Source organism: Myxine glutinosa, chromosome 9 (assembly GCF_964187855.1).
Source record: "Myxine glutinosa chromosome 9, kmMyxGlut1.1, whole genome shotgun sequence".
NCBI lineage: Eukaryota > Metazoa > Chordata > Myxini > Myxiniformes > Myxinidae > Myxine > Myxine glutinosa.
Genome location: NC_136269.1, coordinates 68304524 through 68331107, shown reverse-complemented (window position 1 = coordinate 68331107; position 26584 = coordinate 68304524). Strand labels below are relative to the sequence as shown.

General features: G+C 45.8%; 1 protein-coding gene across 3 annotated transcripts in view; it reads left to right on the top strand.

Moving 5' to 3' along the window:
- LOC137435341 (uncharacterized) overlaps nucleotides 1-26344 on the top strand; it is a 103782-nt gene extending 77438 nt beyond the window's left edge. For all 3 annotated transcript variants that reach the window (XM_068129034.2, XM_068129035.2, XM_078784420.1), the window contains 5 exons: nucleotides 4143-4452; nucleotides 4595-4907; nucleotides 5242-5462; nucleotides 22205-22393; nucleotides 23465-26344. In XM_068129034.2, coding sequence (XP_067985135.2) covers nucleotides 4143-4452; nucleotides 4595-4907; nucleotides 5242-5462; nucleotides 22205-22393; nucleotides 23465-23994 — 1563 coding nt within the window. In that variant the 3' untranslated portion in view covers nucleotides 23995-26344. The remainder of the gene's footprint in view (nucleotides 1-4142; nucleotides 4453-4594; nucleotides 4908-5241; nucleotides 5463-22204; nucleotides 22394-23464) is intronic.
- The last annotated feature ends 240 nt before the right edge of the window (nucleotides 26345-26584 follow it).

Below are 26584 nucleotides of genomic sequence, written 5' to 3'. Positions count from 1 at the left end.
ATGCACAGTGCTGTGACCAGAGTACATTGCCAGAATGTACTCCTTGGAACAATCTGATCCTGAAACCTGGGAGTAATTCATGAGGGGTCATTTTGTTGTCCAGAAAAGTGCCGTCCCTTTTACAGCAATAGGCCTGCTTCATGCCCAAGAACGTGTGAACTGTGATCTGAAAGGGGGAAATGCTCTGTGGCATCTTGCCCATCATCACTACTTGCCCTAATGCAATGATGGAGTATTGTTTGTCTGCTCCAGAACTTCGAAGACTTTTCAACGAGTATTCCAAAAGGTCAAGAACAAAACATCATTTCCTCTCATCCCCTCAACGCCCAGTAGGCATGAAAAAGCCATAGGCAGGCAAGCTGAATAATGTTTTGGATGAGTCTAATTTGTTTGGCTGTGATGATGAAGCCAAGCATACCCTGAAAGACTGACTTCCTGATGAGTAAGAAATCTAAGGAAAAGCTATCAAGGAGACAGGAAACTACGGACTCCACTTCAATCAACGATGCAGACACCTTCCTGAAAAGTAGGGAAACGAAGGACAATTTGACAATTTATCTGTCAGACAAACACGTCAAACTGTGTCGGTCTTCAATTATGACTGTCAAGGAAAGCAGTGAACTACAACAAATCTCCAACATTCAATACTGAAGTTGGCACCCAGCGAGAAGCTGACACAAAGATCATTCTCTGTGCATCTCTGCTGCAAATGGACCCTGAAGGCGAGATCCACATATGCCCAAGATATAGACATCCTCATCTTGGCTCTGTACTATTTGAATAATCTCGGTCCAAACCGAGACTGGTAATGGGAAATGAGGTGGGTGGGGTGTGGGGAATATAATATTCATACAATTGAAGCCAATATGGGATGCCCTTGAAGAACAGCAAGTAAAGGCTTTATTGGGTTTTCATGCATCAACAGGATCTGATCAGACTGGCCAAATCCATAATTACTCGAAGGCCACATTCTTTGCCCATTTCATGAAGGCTGACATTGAAGTCTTGGATGCGTTTGCTGAATTAGGAAGATCAACAGAGTTACCTGAAGAAATGCTTGTATAATTCCTTTGTGGGGTATACAGCACAAAGGTTGAACCATCAACATCTGTAATAGACATTAGATCGAGGGAGTTCGAGATACTCATGAAGGATTCAGACATTCAATGGCTTCCCCCAACCTCCGGAACTTGGAAACAACACATACTCCAAGCCCACAATGCTGCCCTATGTCTTGGCTCATGCCATGGAAATCAATCCCATTGTCCTAGATGTTAATAACTTAGGTTGGCAACTTGTGGACCGTCAGTTCATACCCATTTGCTTCCAAGTCCCAATAGTTCCAGATAGTCTGATTTGTCGAGTCAAGCGTCGTTGCAAAGCAAGCAAATGCACCACCAGATGCCCATGCAAAGCCAAAGCCAATGAGATGCCTTGTACAGAATTGTGGCTCTGTGAATCTTCCAAGGATGCTTGTAGCAACATGTCCGATGTACAAGTGGCTGATGCTATTGAGGATGATGTGGAGGAAAGTGAAGATGAGATGGAAGAAGGTTAGCGACATAAGTCAACTTGTGCATTCTACGATTATGAACTACGGACGTTGTATATCAGTCAATGGAAATCTCTGTACTTTACTTGACGTTTATCCTCCTCAAGAGCCTGTTAGGTATTCATTGCCATCATAAAATGGATTTTTCAATGCAATGTCATGGTGATTCTCTTTTCCTTAAGAATGCAGTGTTGGTTAGTTAGATTTTTAAGCATTGGAATGCATTGGTTAGATTTTTTTTGCAGTATGCCGGCTTGATGAGGGAAAATAAGCCCGAAATCCGGATTGGCGGCTCTGCTTGATGTTTAGCCAATGGGGACAAAATAATGAAATCTCTGTCTATCAACCGAGTGGCTGAGGCCTCCGGGATGGAGGTGATGCTTTGGTCTAGGACTTCGGTCCACAGGAGATCGGGACAGCACTCCACGCTGTATGTCGTTGATTGTTATCTCCGCCGATCGCACCGCACCCCCTGGTTTTGGTTTGCACTGGCAGGAACAATGGTCTGGGTGGCAGACAGGCTGTTGGTTCCTTGCGGATTATGTGGTTTCTACCGTGTGAGACATAATCCATGGCTGGTGCTCACCATTAAAGCCAGGAGGTGCCTTGATTCGCATACACATACATATACAGGCCTTACCAAAAGTCACGAGTATATGTATTGTACGTACATGTAAGAAAACTGATATTGTCAATAGTAACTGGACATACCACTTTACTTTTCTACAAAATCTCCAATGATCCACACATTTCTGCCAGCACTGTACCAGCTTAAAGATCCCACTGTTGTAGATGTCCATTCCAACACTTTGCAACCAGCTACACACAGCTATCAGCTGTGGATGGACTGCCTCATCTTTTTCATCGTGCTGACCTCACGTGTGATCTAGCTTTCAAGGGGCCGAACAGATGGTGGTCTGAGGGGCCAAGTCCGGACTGTATGGTGGGGGAAGCAGCCCTTCCCAGTTATATTTTGAGATTTCCTCCAATGTCACACATGCAGCATGAGGTCTAGCGTTGTCATGTTGAGAGATGACAGCTTTTTTTCATCGGCTTTTTTCATCACTTTTCCTGGAGTGCACGTTTCAGTTTCCTGAACATCTGAACGTAGCGAGCTGCATTGATGTTTTCTCCTTTGGGCAGGAAAATCAACCAGTATGCATCCCTCGGCATCCTAGAAGAGCGTTTCCATAACTTTGCCACCAGAGGGTACTCTTTTGGACTTCTATTTTGGAGATGTGGAGTGATGCCGTTCCATGCTTTGCTACTTCGTTTCTGGGTCGAAATGGTGGAACCAGCTTTCATCACCAGTCACGATACGGAACAGGAAGGCATCGCCCTCAGCAGCATGTCTTCGAAGCAATTGTTGATGACGCATCCATGTGAGTATTTTTGTGTTCCTCAATAAGCAAACTAGGAACCTAACGGGAACAAACTTTCCGATATCTCAAGGTCACTATCATCTCTTATGCGGCATAGTGTCCAATGTCAAACTGTGCAGCGATATCCCTTTCCGTCACCCTTCGGTCCTCACGGATGAGCATATTAACCTTCTGCTCATTGCGTTCAATCATCTGGCTTTTCTGCCGACTGCAGCGTGGCTGATCAGCAAAGTCCATATTTCCGTTTTTGAAATGATTCACCCACCTTGTGATACTGCTAGCACCCATTCAGGCATCTCGGTGCACTTAACTCAATCGTCCGTAGATATCTGCCACCGAGTTGTTCTCCTTCACGAGGAAATCGATCGCTGCACGTTGAACGATATGTCATTGACAGCCATTTTGTCAACGCATTTTGGAAACATCATTGTTGTGCATGCGTCGAGCCTGTGTTTATATTGGAGTGGATAGATGTCGCCAATATCTCGTGTTCTACCATATTTGGCACAAAAGCGTGGAATCCACTTATGTTCTTGACTTTTGGTACGGCCCTCGTATATACTCACAGATAACCTTGTTCCACTGGGATGTTGTAAGGGAATTCATTCCTAATAGAGTGTGGAACATTTAGGGAGTTTGCAGAGAATGTCCTTTAACAGTTTAACAGCGGGAACCCACAGAAATTCCGTGTATTGTTAAATGTGGCTTCAGACCTTATTGTCATGCTAACACAGCCGCTGAACTTCGGGGAGGGCGAGTGGGGGGGGGGGGGGGGGTGGGGGGAAGTGACCTCACTTTCCAGTCCATTCCGCGTACAAGTGACGTCATTTATATGACATCGCTTCTCTCTCCATACTGTACTTAGCGGGGCAATCAAAGGTGAATTTCTTCCTCCCCATGGATGCTAACCATCCATGTGGAGGAGGAAGTTGGTTGGTTGCTTTTCCATGCTCTATCATTTTTAAATGCTGAGTGTCCAGTAAGGAAGTAGGACAAACTCTTTTTAAAATATTTTATTTGATTCGGCTGGGGTTCGACCAACCGACCTCCCAGACTTGGAGTGTAAAATCCCGTCGTTTGTACACAATTGGTCTAATATAGTGCATCTTTTCTCGTACTTTGGTTATAAATGTTTTTGATTCACAATTATGCAGGTATATTTGAAAGATGGTTGTGCGATAAAGTTGTGCTGTTGGTTTGTGCTACAGGCGCAAGAGGAGGAAGAGAAGCAAGAGGAGGAGGAGATAATGGAGGCGGAGGTTGTGGAGGAAGGAAATGAGGCAGATGCAGAAGTAGTAAGTTTGGATGTGGTGCAGAAGTTAAAAAAGGCAGAATCTGGGCAAGATGGAGAACATAAAGAGCAAGAAAATGGAGGAGAAGTTGTCGTGACTGAAGGTGATTTGGAGCTGCAGACAGAGCGACGCTCAGGTCGCCAGCGCAGGGCCATCAGCTATCGCTATGTGGAGTTTGATGAAGCTATTCATGAAGCTATCCAGGATGCGATGGGAGGACTACAGGGTTGGTTCAAGCTTGATCATCCCATTTTTTTTTTCTTCTTATCTTGTGTTCATTCTTACCTGACCAAATGGCAATTTTTTCAGAAATTAATCTTTCTCCTTCCTATTGACTTTGATTTGAACTTGTTCTTGCATTCTCACAGGTGCAGGAAGGGGCAAGGACATTGAGAACTTTTCTGCTTATGGGCGCCACAGCACAACGCATACCCCACGTCGAGGGAAGGATATGTCTACCATCCTTGCATCGGGAGAAGAGTCGATCAAGCAGTTAGGCTGTACAGCAGAGGGGGAGGGGGAGGGTGAAGGAGTGGAGGGACAAGGTGGAGAGGAATGGGGAAAGGGCATGTTGGGTAATGTAGTCAAACGGCGGAAACATAAACGACGGCTGAATGCTCTTGAGAGTGAGAGCAGTTTGGAAGACAACAGTGATGATGAAGAGTTTTGTTTTAATCCCAGGTAAATCTACAAGGAAGGTCACCAGGATAGAGTAAAATGGTCGTTGGTACTGTGTCGGCCCACTGGTTATAGTGTGTTGGCATCCCAGTGATGGTTGGTGCAATCCCAGGGATTGCTGCGATATTACATCTCCAGAGAATTACTGTGTTGCTAATGGAATTTCACTTGTACATCAGTTGGCGAATTATTGACCCTCAAGTAGTGTGGTTTGACTGTTAAAGCCCTCAGAACAACTTAGAGTTGGCTTTAGAATACTACATATGAAAAAACTGTGTTGTCCAAAATAAAAACATTCAACTTAACTCAAACAAAAATTTTTTTTCCCCTCATGTAGTGGGAGTGATGCAGAGGATCTGGAGGTTTCAGATGAGGAAGAAGAGTCTGAATACAGATGCAGCAGTCCGGCACCATCTGGTGCTTCTTCTGATGCTGGTGAATATAGTGGTAAAGCTGCCAGTCGAGCCAGAGCTCGGGCCAATGCGAGTCGAGCTCGCAGACTGCGACGGCGCCGGATAGCCAAGAAAGTATCAGAAGAGGAAGAGGAAGAAAGTGAAGGTGAGCAATTTATTTTTCAGTTATATGTGAAAAGCAAGAAAATGAAGGTGGCGTGTATACGTCAAAAAAAATATATATATACAGTATATATATATATTATTTAAGTTATACATATTATAGAGTTGTTGTGGAGTATATAATTATGGAATTGTGTGCGTGCACACAGGGTTAAGATAACTGGCTTGGGTAACAGGTCCAGCAGGTCAGCTCAGGCAGCGCTGCTGATTGACTTCAGCGTCCCAAATCAAGCTGGTACTAGCTCTGCCAAGCAGGCAGTGGTTCAGAAACGAAGTTTGGCTAGGTAGCTTGAATGTGGGATCGATGGAGGGGATGGGGTGTTTGAGGTGGTGGAGATTATGCAGAGGAGGTTGGAAGTGTTTTGTGTTCAGGATACCAGATGGAAAGGAGAAGGTTGGTATGAGGATACAAGCTGTTGCACACAGGTGGGGGTGGAAGGAGTGATGGTGTGGGAATTATTGTATCAGAAGAGATCAGCAAGCAGGTGGTCATAGTAGAAAGATTGGAGGGTTGGATAGTTATGGGATGGATGGTGATGCAGAGGCAAATGGTGTGTGTTATGTCGGTATATGTGGCACAAAGGGGAAGGGCGGAGAAGCAGGAATTCAGGGACGCACTGGAGAGGATGATGGGAATGGTTGAGCTGGAGGTGATGCTTTGCATTGCAGGGGACTTTAACTTTAACAGCTTGTGGTGAGGAATGGGATGGCCATGGCTGTTTCATTCTTTCAAAAGCGGAAAAGCCATAAGATTACCGATAAGAGTGGGCAGTATAGAATGGATTTGATTTGGTGGTGGTAAGGAAGCAACAGCTGTGGAGGGGTGAGGATTGTGTAAGGCAGTGGCAGGAGAGCATCATACCACCCAGCCACAAGCCTGTGGTGTTTGTGGTGAGTATGAAGCAAAGAAGGGAGGTTAAGAGCAGGGGTTGGAAAGTTTTTAGGTGGGGGAAATGTAGGATAAATGTCGCTGTAGAATGCAAGAAGAGGGTGAGGGTCAGGTATGAGCAACTTGGTGAATAAGTGGAAGAACCTTTCGTCCTCATCCTTCCGTTTCTTGTAACTCTTCTGTAATCTCTGACACACTATCAACTGCTCTCCCTACCTCCCCCTCTCATCCTTCATCTGACCCTACCCCTCCCCTCCCCTGTCCTGCACCCGATGCTCCCCCTCTCTCCTCATTAACGGTATGGACCTCAAACATCCGGGGCCTTCACTCAAACCTGATTGATCTCTCCATTCAGGTTGCTTCTGACAATCCAGACTTGATCTGCTTAACAGAAACTTTCCTCCTTCAAGATGTCTCTGATTCCTTAATATCTCTTCCTGGTTACTCCCTCCTCCGGTATGATAGACCTGAGCCTCGTCCTGGTGGTGGTGTGGCTATCTTTATCAAAAACTCTCTTCCTCACTCTCCCTGCACTGCCCTCTCTCCACCCCACCCCCAGGAGTACCTCTGGCTACGGTTTCCTCTCCGCTCCCACCTTTTGTTCATATGTGTTCAGTACCGTCCTCCAAACAGTGATGACTCCATTTACATTTCGCTGTCTGACAACATGGACCAACTTCTATCAACTCATCCAAACTCTCTCTTCCTCATATGTGGCGACTTCAACTGTCATCATGCCAGCTGGCTGGGTGTGGGTTCATCTCTCACCAGGCATGGCACCTCAGCAAACGACTTCTGCGACTCATTGGGACTGACACAATCTGTCAATTTCCCGACCCGGATCTCAGTCAATGGAGTATCTTCTCTTCTGGACTTGGTTATGACTAACTTCCCTGTAAATGTCTGCTGCTCTTCTTCTGCTCCAATCGGTTCTTCTGATCATGGGCTTGTTAAAGTGGACATCTCCCTGGCCATTCTCAGAGAGCCTCGTCAGCGCCGACGAGTCTGGCATTTCACTCAGGCCGACTGGCACGGACTGCAAGCAGCCATCAATCACCTGGACTGGTCTCCCATCTCTACTGCTTCTGAGATCAATTCTTCCTGGGAATTCTTCCAAAGCAAAATGCTCTCTCTCATGCACAGATTTATCCCATCTCGTCTTCAGTTGTCTTATCCTTCCTCTCGTCCATGGTACACTGAATCTTGTGGTGAGGCAGTTTTCCTGAAACAACTTGCCTTTGCCTCTTGGAAGGCAAATCCAACTGAAGGCAATCTCAGTTCCTTCCACCAAGCTCGAAACAAGTGTGTGTCTACCCTCAGGAGTGCCAGGAAGCACTATCTCTCCACACTCAAAATTGAACTCTCAAACCTGTCTCCTTCCTCCAAATCCTGGTGGCGTCTGGTCAAATACGTTTCTGGTGTTTGTTCTCCCTCCATCCCCTCCCTTACCTCAAATGGCTACACAGTTGACACCGCACGTAACAAAGCCGAATGCCTCAACTCTGTGTTTGCCTCAAAATCTTGTGTCCCAAACCCATCTCTTTCTGTTCCCACCTTTCCCAGTCGAACCCAACTGCTCCTGGACTCTGTGTCCTTCTCTCCCGACAAGGTGGAGAAGATTTTGTCAAACCTCGACTGATTCTGCAACTGGACCAGACGGCATCAGCCCACGGGTCCTAACATCCTGCTCTGCCGCTCCATCTCACCCTCTGTCTGTTCCTTTCACCCTCTCTTTTGCTCAAGGTCATCTGCCAGCATCTTGGAAATCAGCAAACATAACCGCTTTACACAAAAAATGTGCAAAAACAGATCCTTGCAACTACAGACCAATCAGCCTGCTTCCAATTATCAGCAAAGTCATGGAATCTATCATTGCTTCGGATATCAAATCCTTCCTCTTCTCCAATGGCTTGATCTCTGATCATCAATTTGGATTCAGACCAGGTCATTCTACTCTGGACACGTTGCTTCTGCTGTCTCAACAATGGATGGAGGTCCTCAATGCCAAACGGGACATCGGAGCTGTCTCACTTGACATATGACGTGCCTTCGATACGGTCTGGCACCCAGCTCTGCTCACCAAACTCTCTTCCTATGGTATCCATGGAAATCTCCACTCATGGCTTGCGGACTTCCTCTCTGGTCGTAGGCAACGTGTGGCCCTGAATGGATTTCTCTCATCTCCCCTTCCTGTTCTGGCTGGAGTTCCCCAAGGTAGTGTTCTGGGCCCTGTGCTATTTCTGGTCTTCATCAATGATCTCTCCGACTCTCTGGAAAATCCTCTCTATCTCTTTGCTGATGACTCCACTATCTGCCGCTCCATTCCTCATCCCTCAGATCGGCAGTCTGCAGCCTCCTCACTCTGCAGACCTGGACAAAATCACAGACTGGTCAAACAAGTGGAACATGTCTTTCAATCCTGACAAATCTCACACTCTTACAATGTCTCTCCGAAAGGACCGACTGGAAAACCCTCCCATCTACTTTCTCAACAATCCTCTCCAAGAAGCTCTGTCGCTCAAGCTTTTGGGTCTCACTATCTGCCATGATCTTTCTTGGCAAAACTAAATTTCCAAGCTGGCCTCCAAAGCCAGTCATCGACTGGGCATCCTCCGTCGTGCGAAGTCCTTCCTTGGCACACCTGAGCTCCTCACCACATACCAGGCTTTCATCTGCAGCTCAATGGAATACTGTTCCCCCCTCTGGGCTGGTGCTCCTGCATCACACCTCGCTCGGCTTCACGCTGTTGAAACCAAAGCTTTCAGAATCATTGGAATCTCCTGCGATGAAGTTAACTCCGAGGGCCTTTCACTCACTCACCGCAGGCAGGTTGGTGGTCTTTGTCTTCTACCGACTCCTCTCCGGCCTCGCTCCCCCAGCCCTCTCTGTGCTCTGCCCCCCCCCCCCCCAATATTCCTTCAGGTCGCACAAGATCTGCCCTCTTATGGTTAAACTGCCAAAATCTAGGCTCTCTGCTCACCTTCACTCTTTCATTCCCCTTTTCACCCGCCTCTGGAACAAACTCCCCCACTCCCTTCAATCCCACTCCTCCCTCCACGTCTTTAAAACAGCTGTTCACCACCATCTCTTATCTTCCCCCATCCAAAACGTTGATCTTTTCTACCCCCGCTAATTCACCCCAGAGTCCTTGCAGTGTTCATATGTTTTATACCTCTCCCTCCTCCCCCCAAGCCCTCCCCCTCCCACATTTCTCCCGATGTCCCTGCTCTCAAATGTTGTTTTTGTGTCCTTCCCCCTCTCTCCCCATCTTGTCTGCCGCTCCCCTTGTTTTTTGTGTTTTGTCTGTCGGTTTGACTGTTTGTGTGATTAATGTTAGCTCTTTCACGAGCCTCGATCTTGAATACAAAAAAAAAAAAAAAAGTACGGAGAGGCGTTTCGGGGAATTGCGAAAGGATCTCAGGAAAGGGTGCATCGTCGGGGAATAGAAACCAGGTATGGTTGACGGAGGAAGTAGCGAAGGCAGTTGGTGAAAAGGAGGTTTGGAAGAGTATCGAGAAGATAAAGGATAGAGGGAGGCAGCCGGATGCAGGGTTGCTGCACCTGTACGGGCAGAAGAAGAAAGCAGCCAAGAGAACTGTGGATAAGGTGAGGAATGATATGGAAGAGGAGGTGCACAACAAGTTGGAAGAGGATGGTGGGAGGAAATGATCTATTAATTAGCTCGTGACAGGGAGGAGGATAGCGAGGAAATTAAAGTGTGGGGCGGAGGGTGGCAGTGATTAAGGATGGTGGTGAGAGGCTAGTGACAGAAAGGGGCGCAGTGTTGAAGAGGTGGGAAGGATATTTCAAAGAGTTGTTGAACCGGGAAGGAAGCGACAGCGAGTTAGAGCCTACCGAGTTACGTGGAGGGGAAAGTGGAGTTGGTAGAGATGACGGAAGAGGAAGTGCGGACGGCATTGAAGAGGATGAAAATGGGAAGGGCGCTAGGCAGTGATGTGGCGTGTGTCAAGATAATTGCAGCGGGAGATGTCGGAGTCAGACGAAGAGGCTGTTGAATGTATGTATGAGAGAGGGTTTGATTCCCGAAGATTGGAGGAGAGAGTTTATTGTGCTGATATGGAAGGGGAAGGGGGGGGGGGGGGATGTTCAAGACCTGGCAAAGTACAGGGGCATTAGGCTCCTTACTCATGCCATGAAGGTGCTGGAGAGGATTCTGGATGGGAGGATAAGGAAGAGTGTGGAGGAGGAGATTGGGGAAGAGTAACAGGTTTAAAAAGGGTAGGAGAACAAAAGATGGGATGTTCATGCTGAGACAGCTGGTGGGGAAGAGGTTGGAGGTGCAAGGTGAAATTTCATTGGGATTTGTGGACCTGGAGAAGGCCTATGACACTCTCCCGAGAGAGATGGTGATGGCGACACTGAGATGGATGGAAGTGCTGGAAGCAGAAGTTAGGCTGGTGGAAGGGATGTACAAGGGAATGAAGGTAAGAGTTTTGGTTGGTCCTCGAATGTCGGAAGATTTCAGAGTGTACATTTGTTTGAGGCAGAGAACCGCTTTCAGCTCACTCATGTTCGTCATGGTGATGGAGCTGGTATGCCGGTAGGTGAACCTGAGGGGTATTTTGGGGAGAATGGTGTATGTGGACAATCTGGCTGTTGCATTGGAGAGTGGGTGGGAGATGCAGGAAGTGCGGGGAGTTACACTGGAGGAAGAAGGCATTTGAGAAACATTGGCTGAAGATGAGCATTGCAAAGACGGAGGTGATGTGGGTTGAGTAGCAGAGAAAAAATGAATATCCGGTTAGAGGGGGAGATCAGATGAGGACATAGGTTGAGTATTTGGGGATGGAGGGACTGTGACCAGGGATGGTAAATCAGAGGCAGAGGTGTGAATGCATGGAGGATGGAGGGTGTAATGGCAGACAAAGATTTCAAGGATTTTACCACATACAAAGCTTTCATCCGCAGCTTGATGGAATACTGCTCTCCCCTCTGGGCTGTTGCTCCTGCCTCACACCTAGATCGGCTTCACACTGTTGAATACAAAGCTTTCCGAGTCATTGGTATCTCCCGCGATGGAGCTGTTTCTGAGGGCCTTTCACTCTCACCGCAGGCACGTTGGTGGTCTTTCTGTCTTCTACCGACTCATCTCCGGCCGAGCTCCCCCTGCTTTGTCTGTGCTCTGTCCCCTAAATATTCTTTCAGGGCACACAAGATCTGCCAGCAACCCTCTTCTGGTGAAACTGCCAACATCAAGACTCTCTGCTCACCTTCAGTCTTTCATTCCTCTTTTCTCCCACCTCTGGAACAAACTCCCTCACTCTATTCAATCCCACTCCTCCCTCCAGGTCTTTAAAACAGCTGTTCACCACCATCTCTTATCTTCCCCCATCCAAAACCTTGATCTTTTCTACCCCCGTTAATACACCCCAAATCCACGTCTTTCAATCTCCGACTTCATTCCTGAAATTTCTGGTAGTGTCAATTTGTTTTATACCGTGTACGCCCCCTCCATCCCCCACCTCCCATTCCCCCCAGCCATCTCCCTTCCACAGATCTCCTGATGTCCCTGTTCTCGACTGTTGTGCTTGTGTGCTTCCCTCTCTCTCTCCATTTTGTCTCCCACTCCTTTTTTCATATGTTTTATGTGTCAGTTTATGTTTTTTGTGTTTAAAGTGTTAGCTCTTACATGAGCCTTGATCTTGTATACAAAAAGGAAGAAGAAGAAGAAGAAGAAAAAAGGTTTTGATGTCGTGTCTAATGCTGGCCTACCTTTATGGTCTGGAAACGGTGGCACTGACAGAGAAACAACAACAGAGGCTACAGGTTTGCGAGAACAACTAGGTCAGGAGGATTGCGGTAGTGCAGAGGATGGACAGAAGGAGAATGGATGAACTGAGGGAGGAGATTGGTGTGCAGATGAGCTTGACAGGGAGATTGGTGAAATGCCAGCTGAGATGGGCTGGACATTTGGAGCGGATGGGGGAAAAGAGAATGGTAAAGAGAGCGGATAGGTTGAAGGAGCAAGGTAGGAAGAAAGGAGGCAGCCCTTGGTTAAGATGGTAGGATTGTGTGAGAAGATATATCAGTAAGGTGGGGGTGGTTGGAGAGTGGAGAGAGTTGGCTGAGGACAGAGGGAAGTGGTGGAGTATCACGGTCAAGTCAGGGCAGAAGCTTGGTGCCATTGGACCTCACCCCATATGGAGGGAAGAAGAAGAAGAGAAGAGATATATATATATATATATATATATATATATATATATATATATATATATATATATATACATATATATATATATTGTTACGGGACCGCAGCGAGGATGTTGTTTGCCGAGCGGATGGCCACGGCGCCCGAACAGTTACCCCGACTAACCCGATTCCTGAACGTTGGCCGAATCGCGCCACAGATATTCAATGGGGAAAAGACTAAGACGAAGGATGTAAAGAAGAAAGAAAGGCAAAGGGTAAGAAATACAAATATGATTTATTTACTATTTACACAATTGAAAGAAACCAAGGAAGAAGGAAGGATAAGAAAATAAAATACAGAAGAGGAAAGGTGACACAGTGAAATGCTAGCTTATCTATACAGGCTTAATTAACCCAGGGACAGAACAAACAAAGACAGACTCACGTGGGGAATGATGACAGGAATGGCAGGAGGTGGATGGCTGGAGGGAGAGGACGAAAACTGGAACCGGAGCACGGTCAGGCCGGGAGTGAGCAGCCGCCGCCCCCTGGTCGATCGGCACGTTTAGCCGCCGCCGTTCCTTCGCAGCCACGGACGAAAACTGCCGTCGAAGCTCAAAGCTGTGGTGGTTTAAAGCTGCGGTGGTTGCACTTGTTCTCAGGCTTGGCACTTGTTACTTGTCCTCAGGCTTGGCACTTGGCACTTGTTCTCTCTGACTCCCTCTCTTCCTCTCTTGCTTCGCCCTGACTCCCTCTTTCTGCTTCTTTCTCCCTCTCTCTCTCTTGCTCTCTTCGCTTCGCTTCGCCCTCCTTCCAAAGCTGTAGCAACCCTAACAAACCACCCAGTGCAGTTGGCAATTGAGGCTTTGAGGGAATGCAGTTGGCAATGGTTGGAAGGGGAATGTGAAGGGAATCTACTCTTATTTCACTTGGTGCAATGGAGAATGTCAACTAGTGGGAACGGAGCCTTAACCTAATACACAGAATAAGGAAATAACTGTCAACAAGGAGGAAATCTATTATTGGCTACGTGGGTGCTTGTGAAATAACTACGGGCACGACCTTTGACCTTTATACAACAACAAATGGAGGACGGAGGGTGATATTTTACCACAAAAAAAAAAACACCATTCTCATATCCACAACTATATATATATGTATATATATATATATATATATATATATATATATATATATAAATATATATATATATATATATATATATATATATATATATATATATACATACATATACACACACACACACACATACACATCTCGAAAGATTTGCAGCTCAGAATTCATATTGAAAAGGATAGTACACTGAGCAGTATAATTAAATATTCTTTATGAATAGCCCGACGTTTCGAGAACAAACTGGTTCTCTTCCTCAGAGGCGTTGAGTGTGGTGTGGTGGTGAAACCGTTAAGTTCCGTTGGGGACGGCTCAGGTCATGGATTGGTCCAAGTCTTTGCCCAATCACAGGGCTTCCCTGCATTCAAATGACTGCCGTTTTTGACGTTGTAATTGATTGCATCGTGTTTTGTATGTGGGATGTAAGTCGATGTGTCGGTTGATGGAGTTTTTATCAGAGTACCAGGCCTCGATCATCTCGCGGTTCACTCTCAAGGTGTGTGTGTGTGTGTGTGTGTGTGTGTGTGTGTGTGTGTGTGTGTGTGTGTGTGTGTGTGTGTGTGTGTGTGTGTGTGTGTGTGTGTGTGTGTGTGTGTGTGTGTGTGTGTGTGTGTGTGTGTGTGTGTGTGTGTGTGTGTGTGTGTCGCAACCAATGACAACCTGTCCTGTCGTCTTACAGCACGTTGGTGTTCAGTTGGCCTTGTGGTTAAGCGTTTGGATGTTTCGCCCACATAATTGGCTTCACAATCTTCACATTGTATGTTGTAGATGACATTCTTTCTGTCAAATTTGTTCACCTGGTCTTTTGGCTTTGACAGCTGTGCTCGTAAGGATGTTTGTGGTTTGTGGGTGATGTTTATGTTGTACTCACGTAGAATGCGGCTTGCTGTTTCGGAAGTGTGTTGTTTGTATGGAAGTGCCACCGTGTGTGTAGGTGTGGTTGGATGGTTGTTGCCGTCGTTGGATTTCTGGCGACAAGATTTGATAAATACATTTGGGTCGTGGTTTTCTCGCAGTAGTTGAGCGCCATGCAGCATTTCCATCCGGCGTTGTTCACGGTCTCTGTCTGCAATGTGTTTTTGCACGATGTACTAAGCTGCAAACAGAAGTATTTTGTTGCAGGTGGGATGGCCACTACGGTAATCCAATACTTTGTGTTATTAGGTTTACGGTACACCTGCGTGTGTAGCTTGCCGTTTCTGTCTCTGAAAAGATGTACATCCAGGAATGGTAGAGACCCAGCTTGTTCTACTTCACATATGAATTGTATTGCTGGCCATGTTGAATTTATCTTTGTGTGGAAACGGTCAACATCCGCCTTCATGATCACGAATGTGTCGTCAATGTACCGCAACCACAACCTCGGAGAAGGCTCACCATGTAGTGTTAGATCTTCATAGCGTTGCATCACCAATTCGGCAATGAGCTCTGAGATGGGTGAGCCCATCGGGGTGAGCCCATGTTGATGATATATGGTGCTGTCATATACAAAGTACATTGATTTGAGGAAGAGTTGAATGAGTGTCAAGAGATGACCAGAGCTGAGGCGGCTGTTGCTCACTAGCTCTTGGTCGTTGTTGATGTATTCTTCTAAGGTCTGCGTTGCTAATTTGATGGGTATGGATGTAAATAATGAAACCACATCGAATGAAATCATTATTTCATCACTCCCGATGCCGATATTTCTGATTCGGTTGATAAAATCTTTAGCGTCCTTTACATTGTGTGCTGATTGGGTTGTTAAGTGTTTGAGTCGGTGGAAAAGCCACTTAGCCAGATTGTAGGTGCGTGCTCCTCAGAGGGCCACGATGGGTCTTAGTGGGACATAGCAAAGGGTCTGAATACTTATGTCTATGTGATATTTCGGTTTTTTCTTTTTAATAAATTTGCAAAACTTTCTAAAATCCTGTTTTCTCTTTGTCATAATGGGGTATTGAGTGTAGATTGATGAGGGAAAAAATGAATTTAAACGATTTCAGCATAAGGCTGCAACATAACAAAATGTGAAAAAAGTGAAGGGGTCTGAATACTTTCTGAATGCACTGCATATATTGTTGCGGATCCCGGGTTCGTCGACGTACTAAGGGGGGTTTATGCCCCGTTCCGCCACGAACTCCGGTTCCGCTGAGGCTGCCGACCGCGAGCGACTAAACTCGTGATTGACAGATTGCTAAGCAATTCCGATCGCCAATCTCCCAGCCACGCGCCGAAGAGTTTGCTGGTCAAATATCCCAAATACCTTCAAGACACGTGACCGAAGAAACCGGGGATAGAACCCTCGCTTTCACACACCTTATTCAATTGCGTGCCGAGCAGATTTGTACGGTGTGGAAAGCGGCGTTACCTTACGTGATTTATGGACCTGATTCAAACAGCCAAATTCGGTCTCGGATGATGCTAGGCCAATGGAGAAAAGACGTACCCGAACAGGTTGGAATGTAACAATGAAATGTTTTATTTTGAAGGCACAGAGAAACAGACAAAGATGCAGCTTATCAATTCCTTACCTAATAATAAACCCCACAGGCGCCTTCACATTCTCACACACGCAGGGGAAAAGACACGGGTTATTCGTGTACCGATCGATGTACGTGCTGGGATTGCCTCGCTGGGGGCCACGTGGTCTGGTGTGCGCAGCTCGCAGCTCGATTCTGACATGCAGCCTGGATGAGGTATCTGGACGACGAACTTCAGCACAGGTTGAGCTCGATTCAGCGCAGGTGGGACGACCAGCTTCAAGATAGATCACGGGAGAGGCCAACGCTTGCAGGTCCCCCGGATCAGAGCGAGAGATCGGCAAAGAGCGATGGGTGTCGGGCGTCGACGCAACAAGCACGAGAGGAGTGTTGGCGAAGGACAAAGGCACAAGAATCTTGTCGGCGAGGCGAAAAGCAAGTGAGGTCGTCGTCGAAGCGAAAATCAAGAGGGGTGTCATCCACGAGGCAAAATCCAAGAGAGGTCGTGTCGTGGGCGTAGCCAAAAAGCAAAAGGCCCTCGTGGTCGATGGGCGGGGGTATTTACCTGACCCCAAAAACTCCCCGAATGTCCCACAGCCTCCGATTGGCTGAGGTTGGTCACGTGCTGGCCTTCAATCCTTCCTCCTCCTCGTAAGGTTTCAGTCCTCCTTCCCCCTTTCATTCAGGGCTCCTCTTTTGGCCACGCTTTCCTGCACATTAGTAATGGCTTCCCTTAAATCACATGAAGGTTTGAAATCCTGCCTAATCTCCACGCATATTTGGTCTTTATTACTACACAATGGGAAAGAGCTAATCTTTACATTCAATAAGAAATAACTAATTACTGCAGGCTACATGTTGTCGTGCAATTAACTTTCGGGGGTTTGCCTTTATGGCAAAACCGCAACAATATATATATAAATAACTATGATTCGCCGGTAAATAACTATGATTCCTAAATCGGGATCCCGCACACCTCACTTCAACAACAGCACAGGGGAATGAATTAAGCAAAAATCACCGTTGTGTGCACGTTTGTGTTGGCTTATATTTGTGCATCAGGAATCGTCCGGTCTCAGCACATCGTCCGAACACAGCTCCGGTTGGCGTGAACCGCTCGGTCGTTGGCACGAACCAGGCCCCGGCGCGCCCTTGCTCGCTCGGCCCCGATGAAGGCCTCCCGTGCGAGGCGAACGAGTGCGCAGCCCGCTCCCCGCTCCCCAACCGTGCCCTTCCTCACGAACGCGGCACGGAAACCGCGGCTCTTCGTTCTTGGGGCTCTGCCGTTTTATGAACACCCCGCACACAGTCTCCTCGGTTCGCAACCACAGGTCACATCCTGCACATCGTCGCTCGCCAACGTCCGACATGAAGTGGGGAGAGTCGATGGCAGAGGAATATGCGGCGAGGGCCAAGCGAGAGAGAGTATCCAACAACGACACAGGAAGGAGAGGGATGTCGATGCTGACAGAGGCAAAATGCGACCGCTCGCTATGGATCCAGCAACAGAAGGGCCAAAATGTCGGCTCACGGTTCGTGGTCTCCTCCTCTGACATCACCGCCCTCCCTTGACCAATCCTTCGCAAGGTGGGCATGGCCTCAGCCTGCCTGTACGATGTCTGCCTGCCATGGTGTAATAATGCGTGGCCGCTTGCTGGTACTCGTCCGGTCAGTTTTATCGTCTTGTGGTGGAGGGGGATTTAATTCGTGTGTGCACTAATGGATCTATCTAATGTCTATGTGGTGTATTGTCTATGTGTCTATGTGTATTGCCAAAAGGGACACCGGGATGCTCGCAGAGGGAACGACACACAATGGAGTTAGATATTACCTAATTCTAGTTACCAAGCCCCGCCCCCTCGTGACGGGGACACAGATAAGCAGCTTACTCCGACATTCGGGCTACAGGTCCCTGACTTACTGTACATCGAAATGGTTCTAGCTACCCACGACAGACGAAGCATGATACCGACACAGATCTACCTAGATCTAGATATGCCTACCCAACTGACATAATATATATATATACAGTCACGTGAAAAAGTAAGTGCACCCCTTGTAAAGTTTTGACTTTTTCAACATAGTTCAACATACAGGTATTTGATCTTCATTTCAACAATATTTATAGATAAAGGTGATGTAATATAACAATGATCATGAAACATTTACATTTTGTAGTCCATTGTGTAATTTAAATAAACATAAATGCAAATTTCGCATGTGGAAAAAGTAAGTACACCCCTACATTTGTCACTACTTCAAATACCTAAAATTAGAATCAGGTGCACCAGCTCAGGTGCAAATGATTAGAACATCGTTGGAGAGGATCTTGGAGGAACCTGTCTTATTTAAACTTCAGACATTTAGTTTGGTTTGCTCTTCGTTGTTGAAGTGTGCGGCGTCACCATGCCTAGATCAAAAGAGCTCTCTGATGCCTTCAGAAAGAAGGTTATAGATGCCTACGAGTCTGGGAAGGATTTAAAAAGATCTCCAAACAATTTGAAATCAATCATTCGACTGTCCGGAAGATCATAGACAAGTGGAGAAGATTCCAAGCAACTGCCAACTTGTTCAGGCCAGGCCGCCCCAGCAAGTTCAGCCCGAGAGCAGACCGCAAGATGCTGAAAGAAGTCTCTAAGAACCTCAGAATGTCATCACAGGACCTACAGGTAGCTCTTGCCACTGTTGATGTCAAAGTGCATGAGTCTACCATTAAAAAGAGGCTGCCCAAATTGTCTCATCGACATGGGAGGTGTGCCAGGAGGAAACCTTTGCTGTCCAGAAAGAACATCAGGGCAAGACTAAAGTTTGCCAATGAACACCGAGGCAAAGACCAGCACTTCTGGAACAATGTGCTCTGGACAGATGAGTCAAAAAAAAAAACCACCTTTAGAGGCCATTTTTCCCCGCAAGCGGGGGTTGGCCTTTTTCGGGAACCGTGGTTGTTGTTGTTTTTTGGTCCCCTTTTTGAAGCAATGTTTTACGGCCAGATGCCCTTCCTGACGCCAACCCTTTTTGCCGCCTTTAGGGACAAACAGGGAATTACCAGTGAACTGGTACTCAATTAGCCGACCTCGGAAGGATGACAGGCTGAGTCAACCCCCCTGGTGTTAATTCAGCGATCGACCGGGATTCGAACCCAGGATCCTGGGATCCTAAGCCGGCTCCCTAGCCGCTAGCCCAACACCAGGGTTGGGCTAGCGGCTAGGACAGATGAGTCAAAGGTGGAGCTATTTGGCCACAGTACCAGAAGACATGTTTGGCGAAAACCAAAGACAGCCTTTGAGCACAAGAACCTGATACCAACTGTAAAACATGGTGGTGGAAATATTATGGTGTGGGGCGGCTTTGCTGCATCAGGGCCTGGGCAGGTCACCATCATAGAATCCACTATGAATTCTTCATTGTACCAGAGGGTGCTTGAGGATAATGTGAGGCCATCTGTCGGAGAGTTGAAGCTCAACCGAAGGTGGACCTTGCAACATGACATTGACCCTAAACATACCAGTAAATCCACCAAGGAATGGCTGAAAATGAAGAAATGGAGGGTTCTGGAATGGCCAAGTAAAAGCCCGGATCTAAATCCCATCGAGATGTTGTGGGGGGATTTGAAACGAGCTGTGCATGCAAGAAACCCCTCAAACATCACACAGCTGAAAGAATTCTGCATGGAGGAGTGGGCAAAAATTTCTACCAGTCGATGTCAGAGACTGGTAGACAGTTATAAGAAACGCCTCCTTGAGGTTGTTTCTGCCAAAGGGGGCAATACCACCTATTAGAGCCAAGGGTGTATTTACTTTTTCCACATGCGAAATTTGCATTTATGTTTATTTAAATTATACAATGGACTACAAAATGTAAATGTTTCATGATATTTGTTTTATTACATCACCTCTATCTATCAATATTGTTGAAATGAAGATCAATTCGCTGTATGTTGAAATATGTTGAAAAAGTCAAAACTTTACATGGGGTGTACTTACTTTTTCACGTGACTGTATATATATATATCAAATGCATCCATTTTTAGTTCTACAACCTTTAATGAGCAAACAAAAACAACTGCTCGACGTTTCGATCAGCAATACGGACAAACGTGCATCCACTGACCTTTCTCAAGAGTGAAGCAAAACAAATCTGTACCCTCCCTTGTATAAGGGAAAAGGGGGTGGGTACACTGAACCACCAATCAATGCCCTTCTGGAACAACTCGTGCCATTCAAATTTAAACCGTACATCAGAACCGTCGCAACACTGGATGTCACATCCTTTGGATGTCACATCCAAAGAACCGTCACATCACATCCACACCTTTGGATGTCACATCAAAACAACCGTTAAATCACATGTTGAATCAAACAAAACGGAGCATAATTCAAATAAATCGATGAAAAAAATAATAAACATGATTGGTAATAATTTATATGTTTAGTGACGCAGTTTTCCTGTTATGTTTCTACATGAGAGGGCCAAAAGCTAGTGGTAAATCCAACACCTCCTCTGTGAGCAACACCACAGACTCCTCCACATGCCATGCTTCCAAAATCCTCCATATTCGTTTACTGGGGGTTGCCCCCAAAATGCTGGCATTATCCCATAGGGGAACATGGCCAGCCTTCAGACCATGTTTGGCAATGGCAGATCCCTTTGGAAAGTTACACTCAAAGGCCTTGCGGTGCTCATTGACCCATTGTCTTAATGTTCTCCCTGTCTCACCAATATGTTCAGCCCCAAAAACACAGGGAACCCTGAATACCACCCCTACCCTAGACAGGAAAGTGAAAGACCTCGGTGAAAGACACATGAAAGCCCGCTTGGAGTTTGCAAAAAAAACACCTAAAGGACTCTCAGACTGTGAGAAACAAGATTCTGTGGGCTTTCATGTGTCTTTCACTGAGGAGAGGCTTCCGTCTGGCCATTCTGCCATGAAGCCCAGATCGGTGGGGTGATGGTTGATGTGATGTTGATGGTGTCCTTCTGGAAGTTTCTCCCATCTCCACACAGGATCTCTGGAGCTCAACCAGAGTGACCATCGGGTTCTTGGTCACCTCTCTTACCAAGGCCCTTCTCCCCCGATTGCTCAGTTTGGCCCGGCGGCTAGCTCTCGGAAGAGTCCTGGTTGTTCCAAACTTCAAAAGAAGTATGGAGGCCACTGTGCTCTTGGGATCCTTCAATGCAGCAGAATTTTTTTTGTAGGCTTCCCCAGATCTGTACCTCGACACAATCCTGTCTCTGAGCTCTGCAGGCAGTTCCTTCGACCTCATGGCTTGGTTTTTGCTCAAATACGCATTGTCAGCTGTGAGACCTTATTTTGACAGGTGTGTGCCTTTCCAAATCATGTCCAATCAATTGAATTTACCACTTTTGGACTTCAATCAAGGTGTAGAAACATCTCAAAGATGATCAAGATAAATGGGAGGCACCGGAGCTAAATTTCAAGTGTCATAGCAAAGGGTATGAATACTTATGTCAATGTGATATTTCAGTTTTTTATTTTTAATAAATTTGCAAAACTTTCTAAAATCCTGTTTTCTCTGTCATTATGGGAGTATTGAGTGTAGATTGATGAAGGAAAAAATGAATTTAAACGATTTCAGCATAAGGCTTCAACATAATAAAATGTGAAAAAAGTGAAGGGGTCTGAATACTTTCTGAATGCACTGTATATATATATATTTATTTATATATTTATTTATATATTTCTATATTTATTTATATATTTATTTATATATTTGTATATTTATATATTTATAAACATACATACATACATACATACATACATACATACATACACATACCCCTTAAAATGAGTTGAGGGAGTCCATCCTGGAGCGGACTGATAAAAGCTGGTATGCCGTTTGTTTTTTTTCCACATTTTGGAAGTCATTAAGACAGCATTCTCATTTTCTAATTCTGGAGTGGCAGATTAACTACCATGAAGATTCCTGGGGTTTTGTTCATGAAGGTTTCATTTTTATTTTTCATGGTCTCTTGAAATTTAATATCAAAACCACAGTTTTTAACATGGTAGTTTTGCATACATATATTGTTGGACTGTGATTTGAGAAATATTATGGCCTTTATCACAACCCCCAGCAAGTGACTGTAGTGGAGAGGTGGTCGATTTTCATCGGCGTTGTTCACGCCGTGCAGCTACTCGCACTGTAAACTACCGCGAAGATTCCGAGGATTCCGCAACAGCTGCATCCACTGTATGGGGAGTGCACAAACAGAAAGTGATGGGAGGCCCGGGACGGCAGCTTGCTTGGAGCTGGGGCAGTGAAGGTGAGGTGGGATCTTGAAGTGTGTGTGTGTGTGTGTGTGTGTGTGTGTGTGTGTGTGTGTGTGTGTGTGTGTGTGTGTGTGTGTGTGTGTGTGCGTGTGTGTGTGTGTGTGAGATCTACTATATAAGAGGGATGTCTGTGTGTCACCATTTTTCTCAGAAATGGCTGAACGGATCTTCGTCAAACTTTCAGAGGTTCATCAGTGAGTGCCTGGGAGTGTTTTCGGCAAAAGAAAAATATTTGAAAAAAAGATCGTTTTTTTGGAGTAAAAAAAAAAAATCGCTCGATAGTGCCTAAGCTTTAAAAAAATTTATGACAGTTATATAGAAGTGCACATTCGCATAAATAAATACAAAACAATCACCAGACATTTGAACACAAATAAATCGAACAATTCCAGAAGTATACGAAGTTGGTATGACGGCTTCTTCTTCTTCCTGTTCCGCATCACACTTAACGCAGAAACGGGATGAACGCCACATTCACCAGCATATATTTAACGAAAAGGTGATGAACCCCCTTCCTCCCCTTCCTCTCCTGCCTCCCCCCGCCCCCTTCCCCTCATCCCTCCCCTCCTGTCATCCCCCCTTCCCCTCATCCACCCCTTACCGCCCTTCCACCTCTCCCCTCCCCCCCCCTCAACCCTTCCCCTCCCCCAACCCCCCCCCCTCCCCCCTCCCCCGCCCAGCAACACCGGGTACTTCTGCTAGGAGCTTTTAACTAGCTTCTGCTAGGTTTTGCTCGATAGTGCCTAAGCCTTTTTTAAATTAATGACAGTTATATACAAGTACACATTCGCATAAATAAATACAAAACAATCACCAGACATTTGAACACAAATAAATCAAACAATTCCGGAAGTGTACGAATTTGGTAGTACAGCTTCTTCCTCTGCTTCTTCTTCTTCTTCTTCCTGATCGGCATCACACTTAACTCAGAAACGTGACGAATGCCACATTCACCCACCAGCATATATATGAACTTCCTTCCTCTCCTGCCTCCCACCCTTCTCCCTCCTCCTCCCCCCATTCCCTCCCCTTCCCTGACTAATTCCTGGCCTGATGTGTTGCAGAAAGCTATCAATCTGACAGTGGATCAGAAGGACAACCCCCGCGAAAGCGCCTCCATCGTATCAATAAGGATGATGATAATGATGATGAAGAAGAGGAGGAGGAGGAGGTAGTCGGAGCAGAGAGGAGAGCAAGAGGGAACGGTGAACAGTTGGATGTCACGCCGCACCACTCTCCTTCTTGCCCAACCACCGTCAGAAAATTCCGCCAGCGCCTTTTGAGCAGTGATGATGATTGTGGAGATGGAGATGGAACCAACACCGACAGCAGCAGCAATCAAAGTTCCTTAGGCTATGACCTGGGAATGGTCAGAGCCAGAAGCAATGGCCCTCTGCCAGACGTAAAGGCAAGCGGGCATGCTGGGGGTTCACCTAAAAAGCCTGGACTTCAGCCAAATGTCGGAACTGGGGGCCAGCCACCTCTACTTTGTGCGGCAGCATCTCTTGTTGAGGGTGCTGGGGAAGAGGAGGAAGAGGATGACCTCCTTGGAGTGACTGATCTGGTGGAATACGTTTGTAACAGTCGAGTATAGCGGCCGGACCATTTCGAACTTTGGGTTGCTGTTGAATCATTCTTGAAGGCTAGTTTTTGTTTGGTATTTATTGGAGTAGATTTCAATCCTTGAGCAAAATGCCCAATGGATTATCTTTACGTATGATATGAAAGAGTTTTAAAAAAACACAATATCCATTGAAAGTTTTTTTTTTTTTTAATCAACTGAAGGTTGAGTAAGGTGTGCTAACCACTGCGGGAAGAAAACAAGTTTGTTTCGGGAGTTAGCCCTTCATGGAGCTTGAGGGTTAACATCCAAAACATCCGTTGTACTTTGTTTCCCACATACCTTTGTCAACACCCAGTCGATAAAACGTATTATCCGAATTGTCCACAAACTCGGACCGACACTAGCATTGGCAAAAGTCTAGGATTCCTCTCGCTTTTGAGGGAGTTTTTTTCCTTTTATAAAAACATCCATCTAACCTTTGCCCTCGATGCTTATGTGCGTTTCCACACCAACCGTTTCCTCCCAAGTACAAACAAGACACAATAACTTTCGTCTCAGTATGTTCAATGTGAAGTAAGTCTCTTGTTATGTAAATATCTGGACAAGACACTCTACAATAGTTCCGATCGAAGGAATCCAAGTACTTTCTCTGCTCCTCCCTCTTTCACAGCTCGCTTGCCTGCTTGAAATTCCAGATGTATTTCTTCCCTGCACAGTCAATCTCATCAACCACCAGGGGGCACCAGATTCATTTCGCCTGAAATTGGTGTCATAACACTGGATACCTTGCTTTAGGTAGTCTAGGTGTCTACCTCAGCATATCGTGTCCACTTTCCCAGTAAGACTATATTGTAGCATACCTTGACTAAAGTCTTTTGATGCATCGCATTTTGGGTCCTGTGCAGGGGAGATTTACTCGCTCCAAGTAAATAGGTACTCCTCTCAATCGTAAGCACATTGCCACCTACCTCCTTGCCTTTTGTAGTACAATGCAAACTCACTTTTGATGTCTGTGTTGATTTGCTGTTAGCCCTTGGCTAATCTTTGAGCACTTGTAGCTTTTGTAAGCGCAAATCGGTGTATTTTCCTTCCCATTTAATGGATATATTCCACAATCTAGTCTCAAAAAAATTTTTTTTTTCTTTTCGAAATTAATTTTGGCATTTTCATATCAAGTATACTCTGTGTGCTTAAAGAATGCTTTCTTGCATCTCATTTTCGCTTTCTTTTGTCAGTGGTTTCTTCGCCAGGGTAACAGTTATCCTTTCCAAGTCGATGAAAGTGCAAACGCACACGGAGTAACAAAACGCCAAAAATGTATCGCTTTGTACAGCAAGAGCTTTCGTCTTCACAATTAAAAGGTGATTTCTCGTTGTGGGGCGGCATGTGTATTGTATGTGTAGTCTTAGTTTTAAAATCGCACGAGTTCTTCGTTGCCGGCGCTGTCGCCGACCTCCAGTCTGGTGGAAGGTTTGCCACTCATTGTACCTGATCTTGTTCCCATGGATTCTCCTGGAAACGGTAGATTTTCAATTTTTCTGCATCATATTGGTCGCATTCTCCTCCTAAAACGGATTTTTAGAAATAATCGTTATTGATCGTTGTTGTCTTTTTACAGTCTTACATAGTATATTTATTTATTTCTTATCACATATAATGGCGTGGCTTATATATTTTCCTTGTCCGTGGCTGGGTAGTTTGTTTTAAACATTTTGTAGTGTTTTGAACTTTTTATATTGATTTTTGGGCAGTTCTTTTTTGTTTTCTTGTTGTTGTTTTTTTACAAGTTGGATGCCTCACTTTTAAGAACATTGTAATTATGGAAGGATATTGTGTTTCCCCACCTCCCCGACTGAGCAGAATTTGTCACGACAAAGGCACGTTTACTCGAGCACTTTGCGGAGCAGGCGAAGACTGCGTCAGGCTTGTAAGAACATAAAACGTCCAGTCGTTATCCGACAAGACCAGCCTCGCTGATGGCCATTCCAAATTGAAATTGTTGGTGGAAATGCAGATTTTGAGAAAGATAAGTTATTGAAGAGGTGTGGCAAATGGGGGTGGGGGACAGGGGAATCATGACAAGTATGATCAAATCGATTTCAATGTTAGCAACAAATGCCCAAGGTTTATTCGTAAAATTTCGTATATATGTAGCGAAGTATCAAAGCAAAGATGTTTATTTTGGTATATAAAAGTATGTAAAAACAAAAAAAGTGTACTGTATAAAGTATTTCTGAAAGCTTCGATGGATCGAGCCTTTGGGTGTCCCGATGTGTTTCGGATGTTTGTTCTTACTGCTTGTGGTTCATGCCTGCCTTTGTTCCCAGCAGCCATTAGGCCATTTTATGCTATTAAATAAAGTTCCACATCTCTTGACAGACTTCCGTTAGTCGTGATTGCAAAATCGTTTGTGTGTCCATAGACGTGTATGTTTGTCATGGTTCGTATACTCTCCCTCCCTGACCTCACTCTCCCTCCTGGTTTGTACACATCCCCCTTCCTGATCTCACTCTCCCTCCCTGACCTCACTCTCCCTCCTGGTTTGTACACTCTCCCTCCCTGACCGTACGACGCCATCAAAAGCTATTTATTTTCCACACATTAGTATTTTGATTTATGT